Below are 19,440 nucleotides of genomic sequence, written 5' to 3'. Positions count from 1 at the left end.
TCTATATTATGCACCTCATCTACAGCTTAATGTTCTTGAACTGCAAGAATTTTGCATCATATCAAATAAACGAACATCGCAGCCAAAATAAAACTAATTTTTTTACGCAGTTGGTTTATTACAATTTCAATGATATACATATGAAAGGTTGATAGATCTAACTACACTAATGTAAACAATTAAAGGATCAAATGATTTTCCGCAATTTTTTAGTGATTTTTGACACTGTATTTAGGTGAAAAATGGTTGTATCGGGAATTAAAAAAAATCATTTTGAAGCTCTAAGATTCTAGTTTTTAGATCTCTTGGGTGAAATTTTTTAGGAGCTATGGTTATCATGCAATTCTAAGAAATAGCGCGATAAAATTTTTTTGCAAATTTTCCTTTTTTTCCGAGTTCACGGACTTGGAAACATTTTTTTTCATCTAAGCTGTTGCATGGACCAGACAGCCTATTTATTCAGCTTCAATTTCCTTTTCTTTTTTGGATACGACCATTTTTCATCGAAATATCGGACTTTTAATGGAAAATGATCCTATTGTCTTCAATCATTGATATCTCTGCGACAAATGGTCATACAGAGAATTGAAGGGCAGTTTCGAAAACTGAAATAAATTCCCTATAACATGCTGACGCAACTTTTCGGAATTTTTTTTTTTCATCTTTTACACGAATTAAAAAAATAGGAAAAAAGGTAATTTATGGTTTTTTAGAAAATTGATGGCTAAATTAGAAATATTCACGAAATGACTAATGTTAAGAATTAATTTTACAGTTCGATATACCTAGAAGAACCCTGTGAACTTTCATCTCGATCTAGCGAACCTTTCTTTGTCAAACATTTGAAAAAAATTAAATGGTCACATTTTTTGAGCTTAAACACTTCATAATTATGATTAAAATGGAAAATTTTTTCTTTTTTGGGATTTTCTCACATTTTTACAGCAAATTGATGAAAAAAAAAAAAAATTCTGTTTTTTTTTAGTTTTTTTGAAAAACCTTCTGGACATTGAAGGAAACAAAATTCAATTGTTTCCAGCACGATTTGGCTTTTTCGTCCTATGCTTTTGTTCATCAACTTTTAATTAAATTAAAATTAAAGTTGACCCAATCCAGATTTCAACCTCGATTCATACCGTTTTTTGAGACAAATTTCTAATGAATTTTTGTGCAATCTGTAATCACTTAAGAAACAGTTTTTTTCAAAACTACCCTTTTTCTTCTATGAAAAAAAAAAATTTCATTATTTTTATCATTAATTTAAACGTTTTTTGCGGTAAAAATGTGAGAAAATCTCAAAAAAATAAATATATTTTTTCCATTTTAATCATGATTATGAAGTGTTTAAGCTCAAAAAACGTGACCCTTTAATTTTTTTCAAAAGTTTGACTGGTTGAAACAAAGAAACGGTTCGCTAGATCGAGATGAAACTTCACAGGGTTCTTCTGTTCTTCTTAAAAGTCATGATTAACATTAGTCATTTCGTGAATACTTCTAATTTAGACGTTAATTTTCTAAAAAACCATAAATTACCCTTTTTTCCTTGTTTTTTTAAATTAATGTAAGATGAAAAAAAAAATTTTCCGAATACTTGCGGCTGCATGTTATAGGAAAATTATTCCAGTTTTCGAAACTGCCTTTCAATTCTCTGTACGATCATTTGTCGCTGAGATATCGATGATTGAAAACAAAAGGATCCTTTTCCATTAAAAGTCCGATATTTCGATGCAAAATGGTCATATCGAAATTTACAAAAAAAGGGAAATGGAAGCTGAATAAACAAGCTATCTGGTTCATGCAATGGCTTAGCTGAAAAAAATTTTTCCATGTCCGTGGACTTAATTCCCAATACGACCAATTTTTACCTAAATACAGTGTCAAAAATCACGGAAAAATTTCGGAAATTCTTTTGGCCCTTTAACTGTTTGCATTAGTGTATTATAATCTACAATCTGCCTTAAGCATAAAGTGTTACAAAATACAGATCATAAGATCAAACTATGTAAAAATAAATAGGTATTTCATTTAAAAAAACAGAATTTTTTTTAATCTCAGACTTGTACATTGCAAAATATAAGGAAACACATATATTAAGCAATTTTATTGTCTACATAATGGTACTAAAAAAAATAAAAATTACTGAAATTTTTTGTAAAAAATTTAAATATATGTATCATTAATGATTCTGTTTGCTTATCAAATATTTGGCTATAAGGGACTATAAGTATTAAGACTGAATCTGCTTAGGTTCTTATTAGTATAGTTCGGAAATTAATATTTTTTCTCTTATGTATCTCATCTATTTTCATTAATTTCTGTAAAGATGTGCAGAGTTAATTGCTATTTATGTACTGAAAATAATTAAGTACATATTTGATGAAGAAATTTAAAAGATTCATCCAAAAAAAGTGTCATTTTACAAACTGCATTTGATTATAAGTGAAATGAGAGAAATTTAACTTATTACTTATGCACGAAACATACACTACAATGTACTTGTATTTTTGTTTTTGTGTTTTTGTACGTCACATACATGTTTTTTAAGAACATGACACCAGCACAAAAATAAAATTACATTCTTTTGGATTTTATATTAGTTAAAAGTCTCAAAATTGTTAAAGGAAATTTTGAAAGCTCCAGTACTATAAAATGTTTGATTGGTAGATAAATTAACTGGGATGATGTGAAAAAGAATATTTCATGATCAGTTGTTTGCTGAATACAACTAAAATCCATAAAAAATGAGTTATGATGAAATTTTAAAAAATTTCTAAATATAATTCTTTAACGATAATCAATAAAATATTATGATTCGCTTTCTTTGTTACAACAGTACGAAATGAAGACAGGCTATAGGAAGACATATCTACAAATACTCGGTCTTAAAACGTTTTTTTTAGATTAATTTAAGGTGTAAGTGATTTTTATAAATTGATACCAATTTATTTGTTGATAGATATTAATTTTGAAATTCCAGTAAATAGCAGGACAAAAGTATACAGGGTGATTCACAACTTATCCAAAAAAATTTGGGAATAGAAGTAGTATTTTCAACCTTTACATCGCTGGGCTACTGTAGTTTCTAGGGTCATTCGTTCACGTAGCTCCAGGCGATTCCGAATAGTGAAATCCGATTTTAGTATTATTGTTGTTGCTATAGTGCAGGGGTCGGCAAGTAATTTTAGGTGGGGTCCGGATACTTTTAAAAATTTTTAACGAGGTCCAGAAAAAAATTCATATTTCTTACAAATTTTCATTTGAACTCAAATTTAATCTGCTTACTAACCATTAAGAACTCAAAACACTCACATAATTGTAAAATACTAGAAAAAATGATAAGGTTGGCACTTAAATGTAAAAAAAAACATTTTTTAAATAATTTATTTGAGTAATTTATACTTTCAAAAAATTTTTGGCGGTCCAGTATTTTACCTTCCGCGGTCCGCCAGTTGCCGACCCTTGCTATAGTGTTTACAATAGTTTTTCAAGTGTCAAAAATGACTTACATATATAGCAACTCAAAGTTGATGGATATCGTTTTAATATATGACAACATTTGTGTTATGGTGAAACAAGACATTTGTGTTAGTTCGTAGAAACTGGGTAAGACATATTTTTAAATCATTTTCGAACTGCCTTTTTGATTTTGTTTTACAAAATTGTATTTGCAACAGTCCCCTGTGCATTCAAATTTTTTTCTTTGGATTAAGTTCTGAATAACCGTATAGTATAGAAGTATACCAGAAAATGTTAAAAAGAAATATAAGATTCTGCTCATGCTCTAATAATCCTAACTGTGATGTTATATAACATTACCCCCAAATTTGTTGAACTTGTCTAAGGGAAATACTGATGTTTCAAGAATACCAATTTATATTTTGAAGTAAATTTAATTAAGATTGATTTCTAAGTTATATCGATAACAATATTTTAGGAGTTCTGACACTGGAATCAATGTATAAGACTTAATGTTTCGTCATTACTGCACAGAGAGGGCTATTTATTGTTGAATTGTGCACTACAAGTCCAAATGAATACCAGCTCTTATACCGGCAGTCCGGCTATTAAGTTTTAAGAGAAGACACGAAAACGTATCAACTGTTAACGTGTATCACGTCTGATGTTCCTATAGTTCGGAAGGTTTCGTGATGGTCGAGATAATGTGCAGGAGGGGAAGACAGGGTGTCTCCACACAAGCTGAACGAACGAGAACATCAAAGTTGTGCAATCTTAACTTAAGTCTAATCATCGATCAACCGTCAGAACATTGGCAGACCATAAACGATTGATCGGCAATCAGACTTCAGCGCAGAGCCCAGAGCTTTGATGCTTTTGTTCGTTTGTCTTGTTTGGGAACGCCCTGTCCTCTCGTCTTCGTGCATGCAGTCTCGGCCATCATGAAATCTTCCGAGCCACAGAAACGTAGTCAGACGTAATACACACTCCTTACCATATGTCATTTGTAATAGTTGATATGTTGCCGTGGCTTCAAAAAACAGAACTTGATTGCTGTATGCTGTTCAATCTGAGTATGACAACTATCAAAAACTTGCTTCATGCAAAACGTAATAACTTCATGGTAGATCCTGATGAAATTTTGTATGGTCGTTCGGAAAGCGCAGTTCCGTTGACCACATATACAGGGTATTCCTAAATAATTGTCGCAACGTAAATTCCTCTTGAAAAAAGAAACATTTTTCTTCTCTTCCGTTTTTCTCTCCGGGCTTTCGTTTTCGAGATACACGGTTTCAAAACTTTAATTTTTTTTTTTTTAGTTTTTTGTCAGTATCTTAGGAACTGTTTGAACTACAGGACTAAGCTACTTTTACTTACTTTTACTTTACTTTACTTCTAGCTACTTTTACTTTTACTTTTTTACTTTTTACTTTTACTTTACTTTTAGCTACTTTTTCGCACCTTTCTCAAATTGATTGGATGTGCCAGTGGTGGAGATTTTAAGACATCGTAAGGGTTTTCCCTCCTACTTTTACGCCACTGGAAAAATTGACATCTGACAGCAAATTCTATCTGTTGTTAAACTTCGTTAAAATTGTTAATTATTACTACCTATTTTTTTAAATACAAAAGATTTTCGAAACGTTAGCAAAATGTTTGTTTTTGTTGATAAAAAATCATTTTTCTTGAAAACAGTTTTAGAGCGTTAAAACTAGAGCAATGAAGCAAGAGAACTCTTTTTGTGTAAAATTCATTAGCGCTTCAGAATTTGCTGTCAAATTTTTCCAGTGGCGTAAAAGTTAGGGGGGAAAACCCTTACGATACCTAATCTCCACCACTGGCACGTCCAATGAATTCGAGAAGGGTGCGAAAAAGTAGCTATTAATAGTGGTAATGTTAGTACAAAAGCTCAGTCCTGTAGTTCAAATGGTTCCTAAGATACTTGCAAAAAACTAAAAAAAAATTAAAGTTTTGACACCGTGTATCTCGAAAACGAAAGCCCGTAGAGAAAAATGGAAGAGGAAATAAATGTTTCTTTTTTTCAAGAGGAATTTACAGTTTTCCATTGCTATACTTATTTAGGAACACCCTGTAGATAACGCCACACACTTTGTCACAATAAAATTAGACTTAAAACTTAATAACCGGACTGCGTAAAAATATTTATTTATACCTTTTTATTTAACCGAGTGCTGACACTTACCTCCCTTCTTGTCGAGCCATTTTCCTAAGTTCGTACTCGCTCATCAATCGTTTGTCAATTTCGGGTATGGCTTTCTCTACAGCTGTTTTTTGCACAAACGCGCAGGCAAGTTCCATGTTATCGTTAGCGATTACGCTGGCAGCTTGTTCGATCATCTCCTTCTGCTGAACACTAGGTGTTACCAAATTTGTCAAGAGCGCTTGTTTCAAATGGGTGTTGATCGCCGCCAGAAGTTGCTCGCGACACGTTATCATAGCCATTCCAGCCGTAAGATTTCTAACCATGTAGTGTGCGGCTAAACGCATCCTGTTCTCGTCTGGATCCAGGGCAAAATCTTTTCTAATAATTTGTTCGCACGTTTGAAGGGCGATTTTAATCGATCTGTCCACGACGGGGGCTATCCATTCCTGTACGGCTCGTTCGATGGAAGTGCGCACTAGGGCTTTAAGTTGCGGTTGTGTTTGAAATAATAAAATAGATGGTGACACGACCGTGTGTGTTTGGAAAGCTTGCATGCCGGCAATCTGTATGTCGGAATAGCCGTACCGTGGCTCTGGTGGAGCGGATAAAGCAGAAGTCGGTGTGGTGCTGTTATTTTGTATAACGGGAGAACTTGTCTGTTGACCAGGGATGATATTGACCAATTCTGGGTCATTTAAATTGCTTGGTGGGAGATTTCCCTGAGGCTGTGTTAATGGGTCCTTCTTTAATGGTTGTGATAGTTGATATTCTATTTTTCTTATTCGCTCCGGGTCTTTTAAATATACAGAGGGTTTTAGTTGGGTTACGTCTATATCCAGATTTTTGCACAAGACCTCAATTTCAAATTTAAGAGTTAATTTTAGATCGGGTTCCGAATGTAACTCTGCTAATACATTCATCAATGCCATAGTCCAAGGATTTGGAGGTTTAAACACTTTGCTTTTAGCACAAGATTCTAATACTTTGGCCACAAACGGCACCACGTAGAGCAGTTCTTGTTGGCCCTTGTGATAAGCTTCGACAAGTAAAGATTTCAAATCGAGGTCGATTTGTAAAATAGGCTTGTTTCTTGCTAAAGTGAGCATTCCCAACCAATGTCCCAAATTCTTCAACAGTGACCTATCAGAAAAATTGGCAATAGCTTTGTCTGATCTTAAAAGCACTCTGATGTTTCTGAAGGTTTCTCTTGTCACCATTTTCACGACTTCGTTAACACCCAATGTATCTAGGAAATTCGAATACAACACATGAAAGTTAAATTCTATCGAAGCTCTTTTCATCACAAGGTATTGAGATAACCACGGGTAGTATTCTTCTAAAACAAGTTCTCTAAGTTCATCACATTTCTGCTTTAAATTCAATTGACTTAAATTGTTGAAAATAAAGGCAGTTTTGTCCTGCAAAGGCTCTGGAGGTGGTGTAGCTTTCTCTTCTTTTTCAGTAGCTACCAAAAGTGTGTCAATATTGGTAGCATTGGCTATCGAAGGTCTACTTCCTAATGTATTGGCCGGTGTCGTGCTTACCTTCGTTGGAGCAACAGAACTAGAAGTTGTATTTGTTTTATAACCTGTAGACGAAGGAGTGTTTGGTGGTGCTAACATCGCTGCCAAACTGGCAGGAAGAACGGGACCCTCCGGTTTGTGTGGGGGTTCTAAACTCTGAAGACCGTACTCAACATATTCCTGTAGATGTTGCGGAAAATCGCTAAAATGTTGTATAGCTCTAACGTGCTCACAATATTTATGGTAATCCTTTAGACGACTCTTAAAGCGATCAAGAGCGGCAATACCAAAGTAATACATTTTTGAACCTTCTGGTTTCTTTAAAGCTTCGAGAACAAATCTTAAGGCTAAACCAAGGGCTACATAAGATGTTACGATTCCTCTTTCTATTATACCACCAAAAAGTTGAGCAGTGATATGCAATTCTTTGTCCGGATATTGAGGAAAAAACTTATATTCTTCAAAAAGGCTTCTTAACATACAGTTAAATACCTAAAAATAAGATATAAATAAAAATAAATAATTTACTTCAAACTCGTAGTTTTATAAGGTATTTTAATAAGTGACCCTTTTGCAATTCTAATAGATTTTTTTTTTTGTGGTGAAATGTTGGAAATCATATAAGTTTTTTTTTGTGCTGTAAACTGTTATACAATGGGAGTTGAAAAGATAGAAAACTTTATTTTTCATTTTTTAGAGCTCAATGAAACACTGTGTCAGAAACGCATCAACACAATCATTACTCAGTACTTTTCCAACATTTAAAGATATTTAAAGAGTGTCTCCAAATTCTTAACCATAGACGGCGACAAAATTTTTTAGTTGAAAGGACCTCGCACAATCCTTATGGAAAGTGGCTTTCAGCAATTTTTTTTGAAACTATGCGATACATCTGATCGCATGGAGCGAAAATCTCAGTGTATCCATTGAGACTTTTGATCAACACGACAACAAGATCAGAACTATCGCATAGCAAAATTTCAAAAAAATTTGCCAAAAGCCACTTTCCATAAGGATTGTGTGAGGTCATTTGGCATTTTGAGACACGATTCTGTTTTTGTAATTTGAAACATATTTTTACTTTTGAAAATTTAAGAGAGTAGTGTACATTTTGATATACAGGGTGGTCCGAATTTTATGCAGGAAACTTCGAGGGCAGATAGATCTCTTTAAAATAATAGGTGTTTGCCTTATAAACATAGGTCCGGAACGGCCTCGTTTTAGAGATACAAGGTGTTGAATTTGTTAAAAAAAAATTATTTTTTGTTTATATCTTCCGAATCTATTAACCGATATCAATAAATTTTGGTACAGATAATATATGACAGTAGGTCTTGCATTCCCTAAAATATGAGCTCTAAAAGTTTAACCAGTAGTGTACAACTGGACAGGGTCACCCCTTTTTTATAAAAAAAACCTACGCCACTGTATTTTTTGCATGTTATTGTAACGGATTTATATTGTAATGCACAAAATACGTAAAATAGGTAACTTGAACTTTTTCCCTAAATTTCACCATTCTCAAGTTATTCATACCAATAAAATCCTCTTGTGGCAGATATGCTAAACATAATATTACAATAGTATTTATGTTTATGTAAAAGTAAGTGCAATTTGTAGGCACATCAACAAAATTATTTACACTCGTCGCTCTTTTGGGATTAAAAAACGTCTCGGTAACTTGGGGTGAGTAAATCGAAAATTTGAAAAGGATGGTAGAAATCCGTACCATTTACAAGCTGTGTAAAAATTTACTTCCGGGAGAAGCAGAGAGACGCCTGAATTTTTGTTATTGATTGTTAAAGTCACAACATAATCCAGAATTCTTACTACAAATACTTTGGATCGATGAAGCTACGTTCACAAGGTGAGAGGTAGTGAATTTTCACAATATTTGGTCACAAGAAAATCCTCATGAAATTCAGACAAAGATTTTTTCAAGACGAATTTTCTGTGAAAGTGTGGCTCGGTATAATTCGCAATAAAGTTTGTGAACCTTTCTTCTTGCTACCCCATCTAAATTCCCCATCATTTCTAAACTCTCTAGAAAACCATTGAATTATTAGAAGATGTTCCATTAAATATACCACAAAATAAATGGATGCAAATGGATGGTGCTCCTGCGCATTTTAGGAGAATAATGCAAGAATGACTTAATGAAAATTATATGGGACGATGGATAGGTAGAAGACCAAATGCCAATGTCAACCATAATGGTGCAGAGGGTCTAGTGTCTTGGCCAGCCAGATCGCTAGATCTAAACCCCCTGGACTTCTATGTTTGGGGTTACCTATCTGAAAAGTAAAGTTTACTCTACTCCAATAGATACAAGACCACAACTACTGCAGAGAATAGCAGACGGGTGTAATGAATTAAAAGAAAACCACCACATGATGTTAGCTTCAATTAGTTCCATTAATAGAAGATGTCAAAAATGTATCGATGTGGATGGTTCGCATTTTGAACAATTGTTGTAAATATGTAACGTTAATTTTCGTTTCTTGTTTAGTTGTTGTTGCTTGGTAAATGTATTTTTATTATTATTATTTTGATTTAAATTGTTCTTGTTTATAAAAATAGTGGATTAGGCCTCCAGAGGAAACTAAATTACACTAGGAACACTATCTCACAGGTGATGTGGAAATAATGTTGTTGATCTGCTTACAAATTGCACTTACTTTTAAGCATAAACATACATGTTCTTGTAATATTATGGTTTGAAGTGTCTGCCACAAGGGGTTTGTATTGGTATGAATAACTTGAGAACGGCGATTCTTAGGGAAAAAATTCAAGTTACCTTTTTTACGTATTTAGTCATTAGAATATAAATCTGTTACAATAACTTGTAAAAAATACAGTGGTGTAGGTTTTTTTTAATAAAAATACGGCGACCCCTGTCCAGTTGTACACCACTGGTTGAACCATTAGAGCTCATATTTTAGGGAATGCAAGACCTACTGTCCTACATTATCTGTACCAAATTTTATTGACATCGGTTAATTGATTCTGGAGATATAAACAAAAATTCAATTTATTTTAACAACTTCAACACCCTGTATCTCTAAAACGAGGCCGTTCCAGACCTATGTTTATAAGGCAAACACCTATTATTTTCAAGAAATCTATCTGTCCTCGAAGTTTCCTGCATAAAATTCGGACCACCCTGTATATGGACAACTGAAAATTATATATTCGTTTATTTTAACACAATCAGAATTTTTTAATATGAATAATTTTTGTACAAACTGAAAAATAAAATTGTGTCTCCTTCGATAGAAGAATGTTTCATATTTTTAACTTTCTCAAGAGATTTATCAAAATGCCGCTAAAAGTGTGGAAAAACCAATGTTTCCAACGAATGCCGCTTTTTGTTTTCGTTATCCGATTCCTATTTAAACCTACAATAATATTGGTATTCCTGAAAAGCTATTTTTTTTCTGCTTCACATTATATTAAAAAAATAAAATTATTGCTTCAAGTTCATCCCATCAAGATAAAGATCTAAATCATGAAAAAAAAAATTAAAAAAATAAACACTAATAAAAAAATAGAAAATTACAGAAAACATAATGAATGACTAGATTTTAAGTAAGAAATTTAATAAGTATTCTCTTAAAAAAGAAAAAAAGTTAATTAATCAAAAATGAAAATTTGCTGTCTCATTGAATGAATTGAAATATTGGGCTACAGTTTTTATTAGTGGCTGCTCATGAAAACTAAATTGGATAACACATTTACGCGATCACGATTGCGATGCCAATTACGATTGAATTCGTTTTTAATACACAAATGATAACATCAATACTAGAAAGAAATTTACAGAGCAATCAATTGAAAAACATCTTGTGTGTTAAAATTTAAATAGACCAAATTTATAAAATACGCTTTCAAATTAACTTTCTAACTTACATTACTTTTTAATTTGTTTATTAAGTAGTCGTTATTCATCCAACAATACTGCAAATAGCAAAGGTTCTTCTTCCTGTAAGTTACACATTTTTCTGTGTACCGTACTTTTACTATTGGTAAAATAAGATCGCATGCAGTCGCCACAGCGCAAGTGTGCTCTCTGACAAAGGCGAACACGATCACGGTCACGTAGATGTGTTCTCCGCTTGATCATATTTTGATATTAAATATTTTTTAATGAATGATTTCTAGGTCCACAAAGGAAACCCTTTGCGAACAAAAAAAAAATCTTGTTAAGAATTAGGAATTGTTGACCATAGGTCCTCAGAAAGGGTTTTTATTTTCCTAAAATTTTAATTTGACAAAGTTACAATATTATGAAATTTATTAATATCCAATAAATATTTAAATAGGTATATCTTAAATGTAAAAAATGGCTGTTTGCATCAGTTGATTATGGAAAAATATATGCAGAAATATGTGCAACCCTTTTGGAGATCCCGGGGTAAGCAATTCCAATTTTAAGTTTATTTCGCAAATTCCAATCGAAATTTTTTCACCAAGAAAGTTCATATGAGTTGTATGCTTTATTATCAAAATATGCACAAACTGTGACCGGCTTTTGCCATTCAATTTTTCTCAAACATAGACATCTTAGCTGTTTTTTTCCTTATTTGTGCAATAAAAAATTCAATATAAAAATTTCTCCACTATTCGTTTTTTGTTTATTTTTGCTTGTCTTATTCAGGTATTGATTTTTGCACAACTTATTTTGAACAAGCATAGAATAAAAAGTAAATAAATTTACTTTAATAAAACATTCGATAGCAAGAGGTCCTCATAAAAAGAAGTGTGAAATATAAACCAATTTGGCAATGACAGGCCAGGCAAATTATTTTTAATTAGCCACCTTGAGGTACAGCCCTGCATCGGTGTTGTTTTTTTTAGCAGTATAAGTGCTTGCAATTGAGAATATCATCACTCAAATTAATCTCCCCTTAAGATAAAATTTATTTTAAATAGCTATCTACGTAATTTAGCATAGCAGAATAGGTATATATTATAGGCAAATGCCCTTAATTTTCTCAAAAACGAGATCCTTTAAACCATAAAGTACCTATACAGGGTGGTCCACAACTAATGGTACATAGTGCAACGGCGAATTTCTAACATTAAAATATTACGATCTAACTAAATTGTCCTATTCCAAAAGTTGATATTAAGAAAGATACAGGGTGTAAAAGTTGAAATTTTATTATCGACTTTTCCCAACTGCTCCTAAACAAAACGACACAATGCCACAAAAATTGGTATCGGAAGGTTTTTTAATACGAGAAATCTAAATTTTTCACTAATTTTGATCCCACTGATAGAGGGCGCCATCTACAGCATATTGAGCACATTTAAAATAGCAGAACTTTTTTTTCGCTCGGTATATCAATTTGACTATTACGTAAATCGATTCTCCTAAATTTTGTACACAAAAAGTTATACATCTTTGACATCGCTAGAGGTAACCGTTACCAAGACAATCGCATTTGAATTTGCCAATGCAACCTTATCCGTGTGGTTCATGAATGCCTAGTAGTACCCATTCAGTAATCTGATTTTAATTCAGTAAAAATTTTTATTGGTGATTAATGAAGAATAAAAGCTAGAAGCACATATTAAATTAGACAAATAAAACACCAAGTTGAACATATTTATTTAAATAAAAATAAAATTAGACAAATATGTAAAAATGTCCCTAGAAATAATAAAGAATAATATTAATATTATTAATGATTGAAAAAGATAGAAAGATTAATAAAAAAAAGATCGCCTTTCCTTAACAAATGTTCGAAGTGATGTCCATTTACCTTGATGCATTTGGTAACACGTTTGTTCATTGATCATCTGATTTTCAAATATAAATTGTCATTTCGAAAAGATTCCGAAGCATTTCTGATTCGCTGCCATAATTCTTCACGAGTATGCACTGTATCTTGGTATACCAGCGATTTTAAGTAACCCCACATGCAATAATCGAGGGGGTTAAAATCTGGGCTCCTCGCTGGCCAAGGTGTTTGGCTTCCACGACCAATCCAACAATCAGGAAATTGATGGTTTAAGTAATTTCTAACATGTACTGAAAAATGTGCTGGAGCTCCATCCTGCATGAAGTACATATTTTGTCGTACATTCAGTGGCAAATCATCCAAGAAATGCACAAAATCAGTTCGTATAAAATTTAAATACGATTGACCATTTAAATTTGGCGGTAACTCATATGGTCCCAAAAAATAATGATCGATTACGAGTATTCCACACCAAACATTTATTTTAAATTCATGTTGAAAGTGTCGTTCGGTTATTAAATGTGGATTTTCTATGTCCCACACGTGTTTATTTCTAAAATTAAATACTCTACGACGAGTAAATGTCGCTTCGTCTGTGAACAGAATCTTACTTACAAACTTAGGATAGACGTTTTGCTTGGTTTGAAAGAAACGTGCAAACTCTAGCCGGGCTGGAAAATCGGGATCAAGAAGATTCTGGACTGGAGTAAAATGATAAGAGTACAACTTTTCTTTCTTGAAAATTCTTAAAACCGATGACTCGCTCACTCCCGCCAAGAGAGCCGTATGTCTTGAACTTATTTCTCAGTTTTCTGCAACACAGACCAAAATTTCCTCTTCCTGCTCTGGAGCAATAGTTCTGTGACGACCTGCAATATCCTGTTTAGGTCAAAATGAGCCAGTTTCTCCTAATCTGTTGTAAATATTCTTAAATATTTTGAAATCTGGCTGCCTTCTGTTCAGATACATCGCCAAATATCGGCGATGAGCCCTACGTCCATTAAAATTTTCCTGCGCGTATACGCATACCATATCTCATTTCAATATTAGAGAAAAAGTTATGTCTGGGCATTTTTATCTTAAAAATTAAAAAAAAAATTAGAAAACTTTCAGAATGTTGCACACAACGCGATGCAATGTTTGACAGAAGCTAAATTTAAAAGCGTTATTCATTACTTTAATTTTAATCATAGCCTACTTTCAAAAAAATTAATATATTTCCATTAGAACCTGCACATGCTTAAGTAATTGCATTGGCAAATTCAAATGCGATTATCTCGGTAACGGTTACCTCTAGCGATATCAAAGAAGTATAACTTTTTTGTGTACAAAATTTAGGAGAATCGATTTCCGTAATAGTCAAATTGATATACCGAGCGAAAAAAAAGTTCTGCTATTTTAAATGTGCTCAATATGCTGTAGATGGCGCCCTCTATCAGTGGGATCAAAATTAGTGAAAAATTTAGATTTCTCGTATTAAAAAACCTTCCGATACCAATTTTTGTGGCGTTGTGTCGTTTTGTTTAGGAGCAGTTGGAAAAAGTCGATAATAAAATTTCAACTTTGACACCCTGTATCTTTCTTAATATCAACTTTCGGAATAGGACAATTTGGTTAGATTGTAATATTTTGATGTCAGGAATTCGCCGTTGCACTATGTACCATTAGTTGTGGACCACCCTATAGATATAGAACATTGTTAATTCGACAAAATCTCTCGTTATCTTTTCATGTAACATATTTATTTCTGACTCTGTATATTGGATAAACATAAGTCTAATAAGATTAGAGTAAATCTGTTAATTTTGTTCTTCTTCTTAAATTTTATACTATCGATACGGTATCATATTATTTATAGGACAAGTGTTCATTCTAAACTTAACATTGTCCACAATTTTTGAGAAGTTTGAACGAATAAAAGTAATATCTAATACATCGTAATAAATGTGTAAACGGTCAGATCTTATAAGAGAAAATTGCGTATATTAGATAAAACAAAATAATTTACTTACTATTATAACTATCTAGAAATTTGATAGATAATATTTTTTCATATACCTAATCTATATTAGTAGACGTTTACATTTCTATCATTTGGAATCAAATATTTTTTACTGTGCCGTGCTTTATAAAAAAATAATTAAATGCGACATTATTTGCAAAATTCATAAAATAAAAATATATATGTTTACAAAATTCCAAATTTCTAATTGGGGGAATTTTTTTTATAAATAAATTTCCTGACAGTGTAATATTTTCTGACATGATAATGAAATTTAGTAAGAATCCCTTTTAATGATTCTAAATTCCCCAACTATGCCAGCTTTTCAAGTTTTAAGAAGTTTGGATATTACAGAAAAGAATTGAATAGAGGCATAGTTCTATACAATACTATTAGATCTATGATTAGAGGTATATGATGTGTCATTAGAACAGTCAAATCCTATCCCTATTTTGAGTGGTCTAAAGAGACCCCACATACTTTGTTCAGTTTGGACAATTTCAAAAGCTGGGTGAGATTTGTTTAAGTAGAACTGATATGTCCCTGTAAAAAACATGTTTACTCATCACGTCAAACAATTAAGCGAGATTAGAATTCCGAGCTGCTTTATTCCAACTCATCGGCTAAAGCTAAACTGAGGTATTTGGACTCGCAGGCTTTTAAAGCCGATAGTTTTATTAATAATCGAGAATGTAGCATTAATATGTATGAATATTTTCTCTTCCAAATTCTTTGTAAAATTTGTATGTACTTAGTTATAAAACAAAATTTTTAGAAACCACCATAAAAAATTAACTTTTGAATGTATTATTTTATATTATTTATTGCCAGACAACCAATGATACCGTTTAATTTTGTGAAATCTTTAACAATACAGAAAAATTTACTCATAGCGATATTTATAAACATTTTTTTAATTTTTTTTTGAGTATTTCCTGCATGTGTATAGCAAAACTCGATTTGGCAGACAATGTTAAACTTTGTACATTGTTGAGTTTGTTTTTTCAGTAATAAACAGTTAGATAATGGTTTAAAGTTCAAAATCACCAATGTTCAATGTCAAAGTATAAAAATCTAAAATGAAATAAATATTTAGAATACAATAATTCTGGTCCATTCTAATCTAATCTAATAACCTCTCCAAAATGTAACACTTGCTGTGAAGATGAAATAAATAAGATAATTATATTTATAATAAAATATTTACCTCTTTTTCTCTTTTACTATGAGAATCTTGAAACCTTTTCAACATTGCCAACACCTCATCAATGGATAGAGTTGGATGTGGGGGATGATTGTAAATCCTTTGAAAATAATTATTTGCTTCGTCTTCAATTTCTTTTGAAACATGAGATGATATATCGGGAAACAAATTATATTCAGGAATTCTAGTTTTGTCAATATTTGGATTTGGCCCCATCCTGCCTATATTACTCATTTGATTAACACCGAGCACAAGTGACGACCCAGTTCCCACAGGACCTTGATGCTGCATCGGTATTATAGGGAACGGACTATTGGATGGTCCCGCACTTAAAATTCGGGACGGCGATCCCGGAGACTGCACCAAAGGCCCGAGCCCTCCTTGAATATTAAAGGCCGAACTAGTAGGTCCTGCTAAATTTATGTTTGCCAAGTTCGTACTCAATCCGGCAATAGGATCAACGCCAGTATGATTATAAAGCTGACCTGCAAACACCGATGGATTAATTGCACCCTCGATAGCTCTCGATCGAAGAATAGTCGGTTGCTGCTGTCTCGACTTCAACAATAATGTACAGTTGTTAACAATGGTCAATATAGCTTCTTGACAATCCGGTCCGACTGTGTTCATACATCTTTGCAAACAAACCACAATCGTGGTAAGAGTTTCTGTTGGTATCGGAGCAACTTTTGTTAGTGGATCCTCCCCTTTACTTATCTGTGGGCATCTTCGGTGTAAAAATTTTATGCAAGCGCTGACGAAGGTTTCACCATGTTCGCTGATTTTATCAGACAACCACTTCTCTAATTTTAAGTACTCTCTGCGGGATGCTAAACATGCAAGATCTATAATAAAAGGGTAAGATTGAGCAGACTGTGCATTTAACAGCATGGACAATGCCTTGAGATCTTGAGCTACGTCTAATATTCTAGATAGTCTTGTTTGATCACATTCCCCTCGTACGTACCACTCCGCCATAGCGTGCATAATAATAGGTTTGATGTTTATACTTTGCGTATGCCAAGCGTGATGCAATATTATTGCGGAATTAGGATGATTTCCCAAAAAGATAGGGATCAAATTGGTTAGTAACTCCTGTCTCAGCAACGTAACAGGGCTTGATATTTGCAACAATGCCAATACCAATACATCAGGGCAGCTATGTATAGGTACTTTAAATAACTCTTGAACATGATTATATAATCCACACTCTGATAAATTCAACAGTAACTCTACAAGATTTAGAGAACGCCAATTTGCTAATTCCTTACCATCCTGTTCCGGTGGAGTTTTTAGTACATCAACAGCCACCGGAACACAGGAATAATCTGCAAAGCAGAACACATCTGAATTTTTTAAAATATGTTGTATTAAACTAAACTGTCCTTCAACATTTGTCCACCTTTTATAAAACTGATCAATAGGGAAGGTTTCTGGATGAAAACCGAAAGTTTGAAGGCCTTGTCGAAGAGCATTTATTAATAAGCAGAGTCCCTGCCTATCTTTTATCATAAAGTCAGAATGATCTAGTTCTGCGACTACACTGTTCCACTGAAAATTTGCAACAACTTCTTTAAGCGCTTGAATTAAGACTTCAACATTCCAAGATGCTCTTCCATCAGGCCCTTTGTTAAAAGAACCTGGGGTTTGTATATTTAAAGACTCTTCAAGGCCACTATGTGTTCGGCACATCACAGCAAGGACACGAGCTATAATACCAGGAGATATATCTCTACCACCAAGCTTCATAATATTGTTGCGACACTCTTCTATCGATGACGTAAAGCCATATCCTATTTCAGTCACTAAGTCAGCTAGTGACGTTTCTAACATACCCCCGGATAAACCGGGGCCTTCCGATGACATTTCGGGAGCTAATTCACACTGTTCAGGGTACACTAATGGCGCGAGCACTACCGGTACAAGTTCTTTTGGAAAATCTCGTTGTAAAGTTTTAAGAAATGTTGTATGAATATCGTTCGTAAGTCCTACTTCTTTCGGGTTTTTTAAGATAGTAGATAATATAAGATGAACAACCTCAGGGGTAGTTTCGTGAAGTCCTCCTTCGTGTTGGCGACTGCTACCTTCAGTATCAATATATGATTGCACTAATGCAGGGACACTTGCTCTCAAATGAGCATGAGCCAAATTTGCAACCTCACTATTAGATGAATGTCGTAGTGCAATAGCAAAAACAACTTCTTGAACAGCAGAGAGGCGAAGGCACTTGCTCAACTGATGGAGGAACTGTGGTCCAACTTTCAGGGTCTAAAAAAAAATTGTTGTGAATAAAAAAAAAACAAGAACATTTGAAGTACCTTGTTAGTAACTAATGGATTGTCTGTAATGTAACAAACAGATGTTATTAGAGATGGTTTGTTTAACAAACTAGAACACTGTTCTAGTAAAACTTGTTGCTGCGGAGTTGGGGCTGATATCTTAGACGTAGACTCTGAAAAGTCCACTGATGAAAACAGACATTGGAGCAAGTGACGGTCCGCCTCCAGACCATGCAAAGTGACGAGCTGTCAAACAAATTAAAGTTAATTTTGTCAAACGGTCCAAAAATAAATACATTTCAAAATTAGTTTGAATAAAATACTTTTTATGACATTTTAACAAGAAAATGGACAAAAAAGTAATCAAAACACCTTTGTTCATTGTTCTTACTCTGTCGGTAAAACTGTTACCTAAGTATATTGCTAATAAATATGGCGGATGATCTAATTTGTCATATTTTATATCTTTTATTTCATAAGTATAATCTAAATTGTAGATCAATTAGTTAACTTACCTTTGTTAGGTCTCCAACTACTTGCTTGTAGTTTTTTTTAGTTAATGTTGCAACCAAATAACTTATTTGTGACAAAGTAAAAGACAACGAGTCTAGGTTCATAGTTCCATGAACACGGCCTCGAAAGCTTCAAACACGTTTGAAGCTTTCTTAGGTATGCACGGGGCTTTTATCCACAATGTCTGATTTGTTTTTAAAAAATAACTAAATCTTAAATGGCCCAAGACCATCATCGAGTCTTTAATGTACTTTCTCCACTTTAATTTATCACAATCATTGTACTACGTCAATCACGCAACACACAACACATGCACAAATAAAACACCATTTGGAACTGCGCAGTGTACTTGTGTCAAGCAAAGAGTATGTTCCATGAATGACACTAGGGCTATGTTCCGTAATCTGCTAATTTTACTATCAGCGCTATTGCAGAAACTGCAATATCAAGCCGCGCGCGCCATTATTCTATGGCTAGAAATTGGCCTCAATGATTTGGGATCGAGGGGGATTATCCCTCTTTATCCTGCCTCATCTCGTGTAGGCCTGGACA

General features: G+C 33.3%; 1 protein-coding gene across 1 annotated transcript in view; it reads right to left on the bottom strand.

Moving 5' to 3' along the window:
• Nucleotides 1–19,200, bottom strand: part of LOC108914596 (CCR4-NOT transcription complex subunit 1) — a 33,645-nt gene extending 14,445 nt beyond the window's left edge. The window contains exons 1-4 of the mRNA XM_018720437.2: nt 18,891–19,200; nt 18,415–18,621; nt 16,100–18,364; nt 5,660–7,635 (exon numbers count right to left, since the gene is read on the bottom strand). Coding sequence (XP_018575953.1) covers nt 5,660–7,635; nt 16,100–18,364; nt 18,415–18,621; nt 18,891–18,992 — 4,550 coding nt within the window. The 5' untranslated portion in view covers nt 18,993–19,200. The remainder of the gene's footprint in view (nt 1–5,659; nt 7,636–16,099; nt 18,365–18,414; nt 18,622–18,890) is intronic.
• Between the last annotated feature and the right edge of the window lie 240 nt (nt 19,201–19,440).

This window comes from Anoplophora glabripennis, unplaced genomic scaffold, assembly GCF_000390285.2.
Source record: "Anoplophora glabripennis isolate ALB-LARVAE unplaced genomic scaffold, Agla_2.0 scaffold1219, whole genome shotgun sequence".
Lineage (NCBI taxonomy): Eukaryota > Metazoa > Arthropoda > Insecta > Coleoptera > Cerambycidae > Anoplophora > Anoplophora glabripennis.
This window is presented reverse-complemented; position numbering and strand designations above follow the sequence as displayed.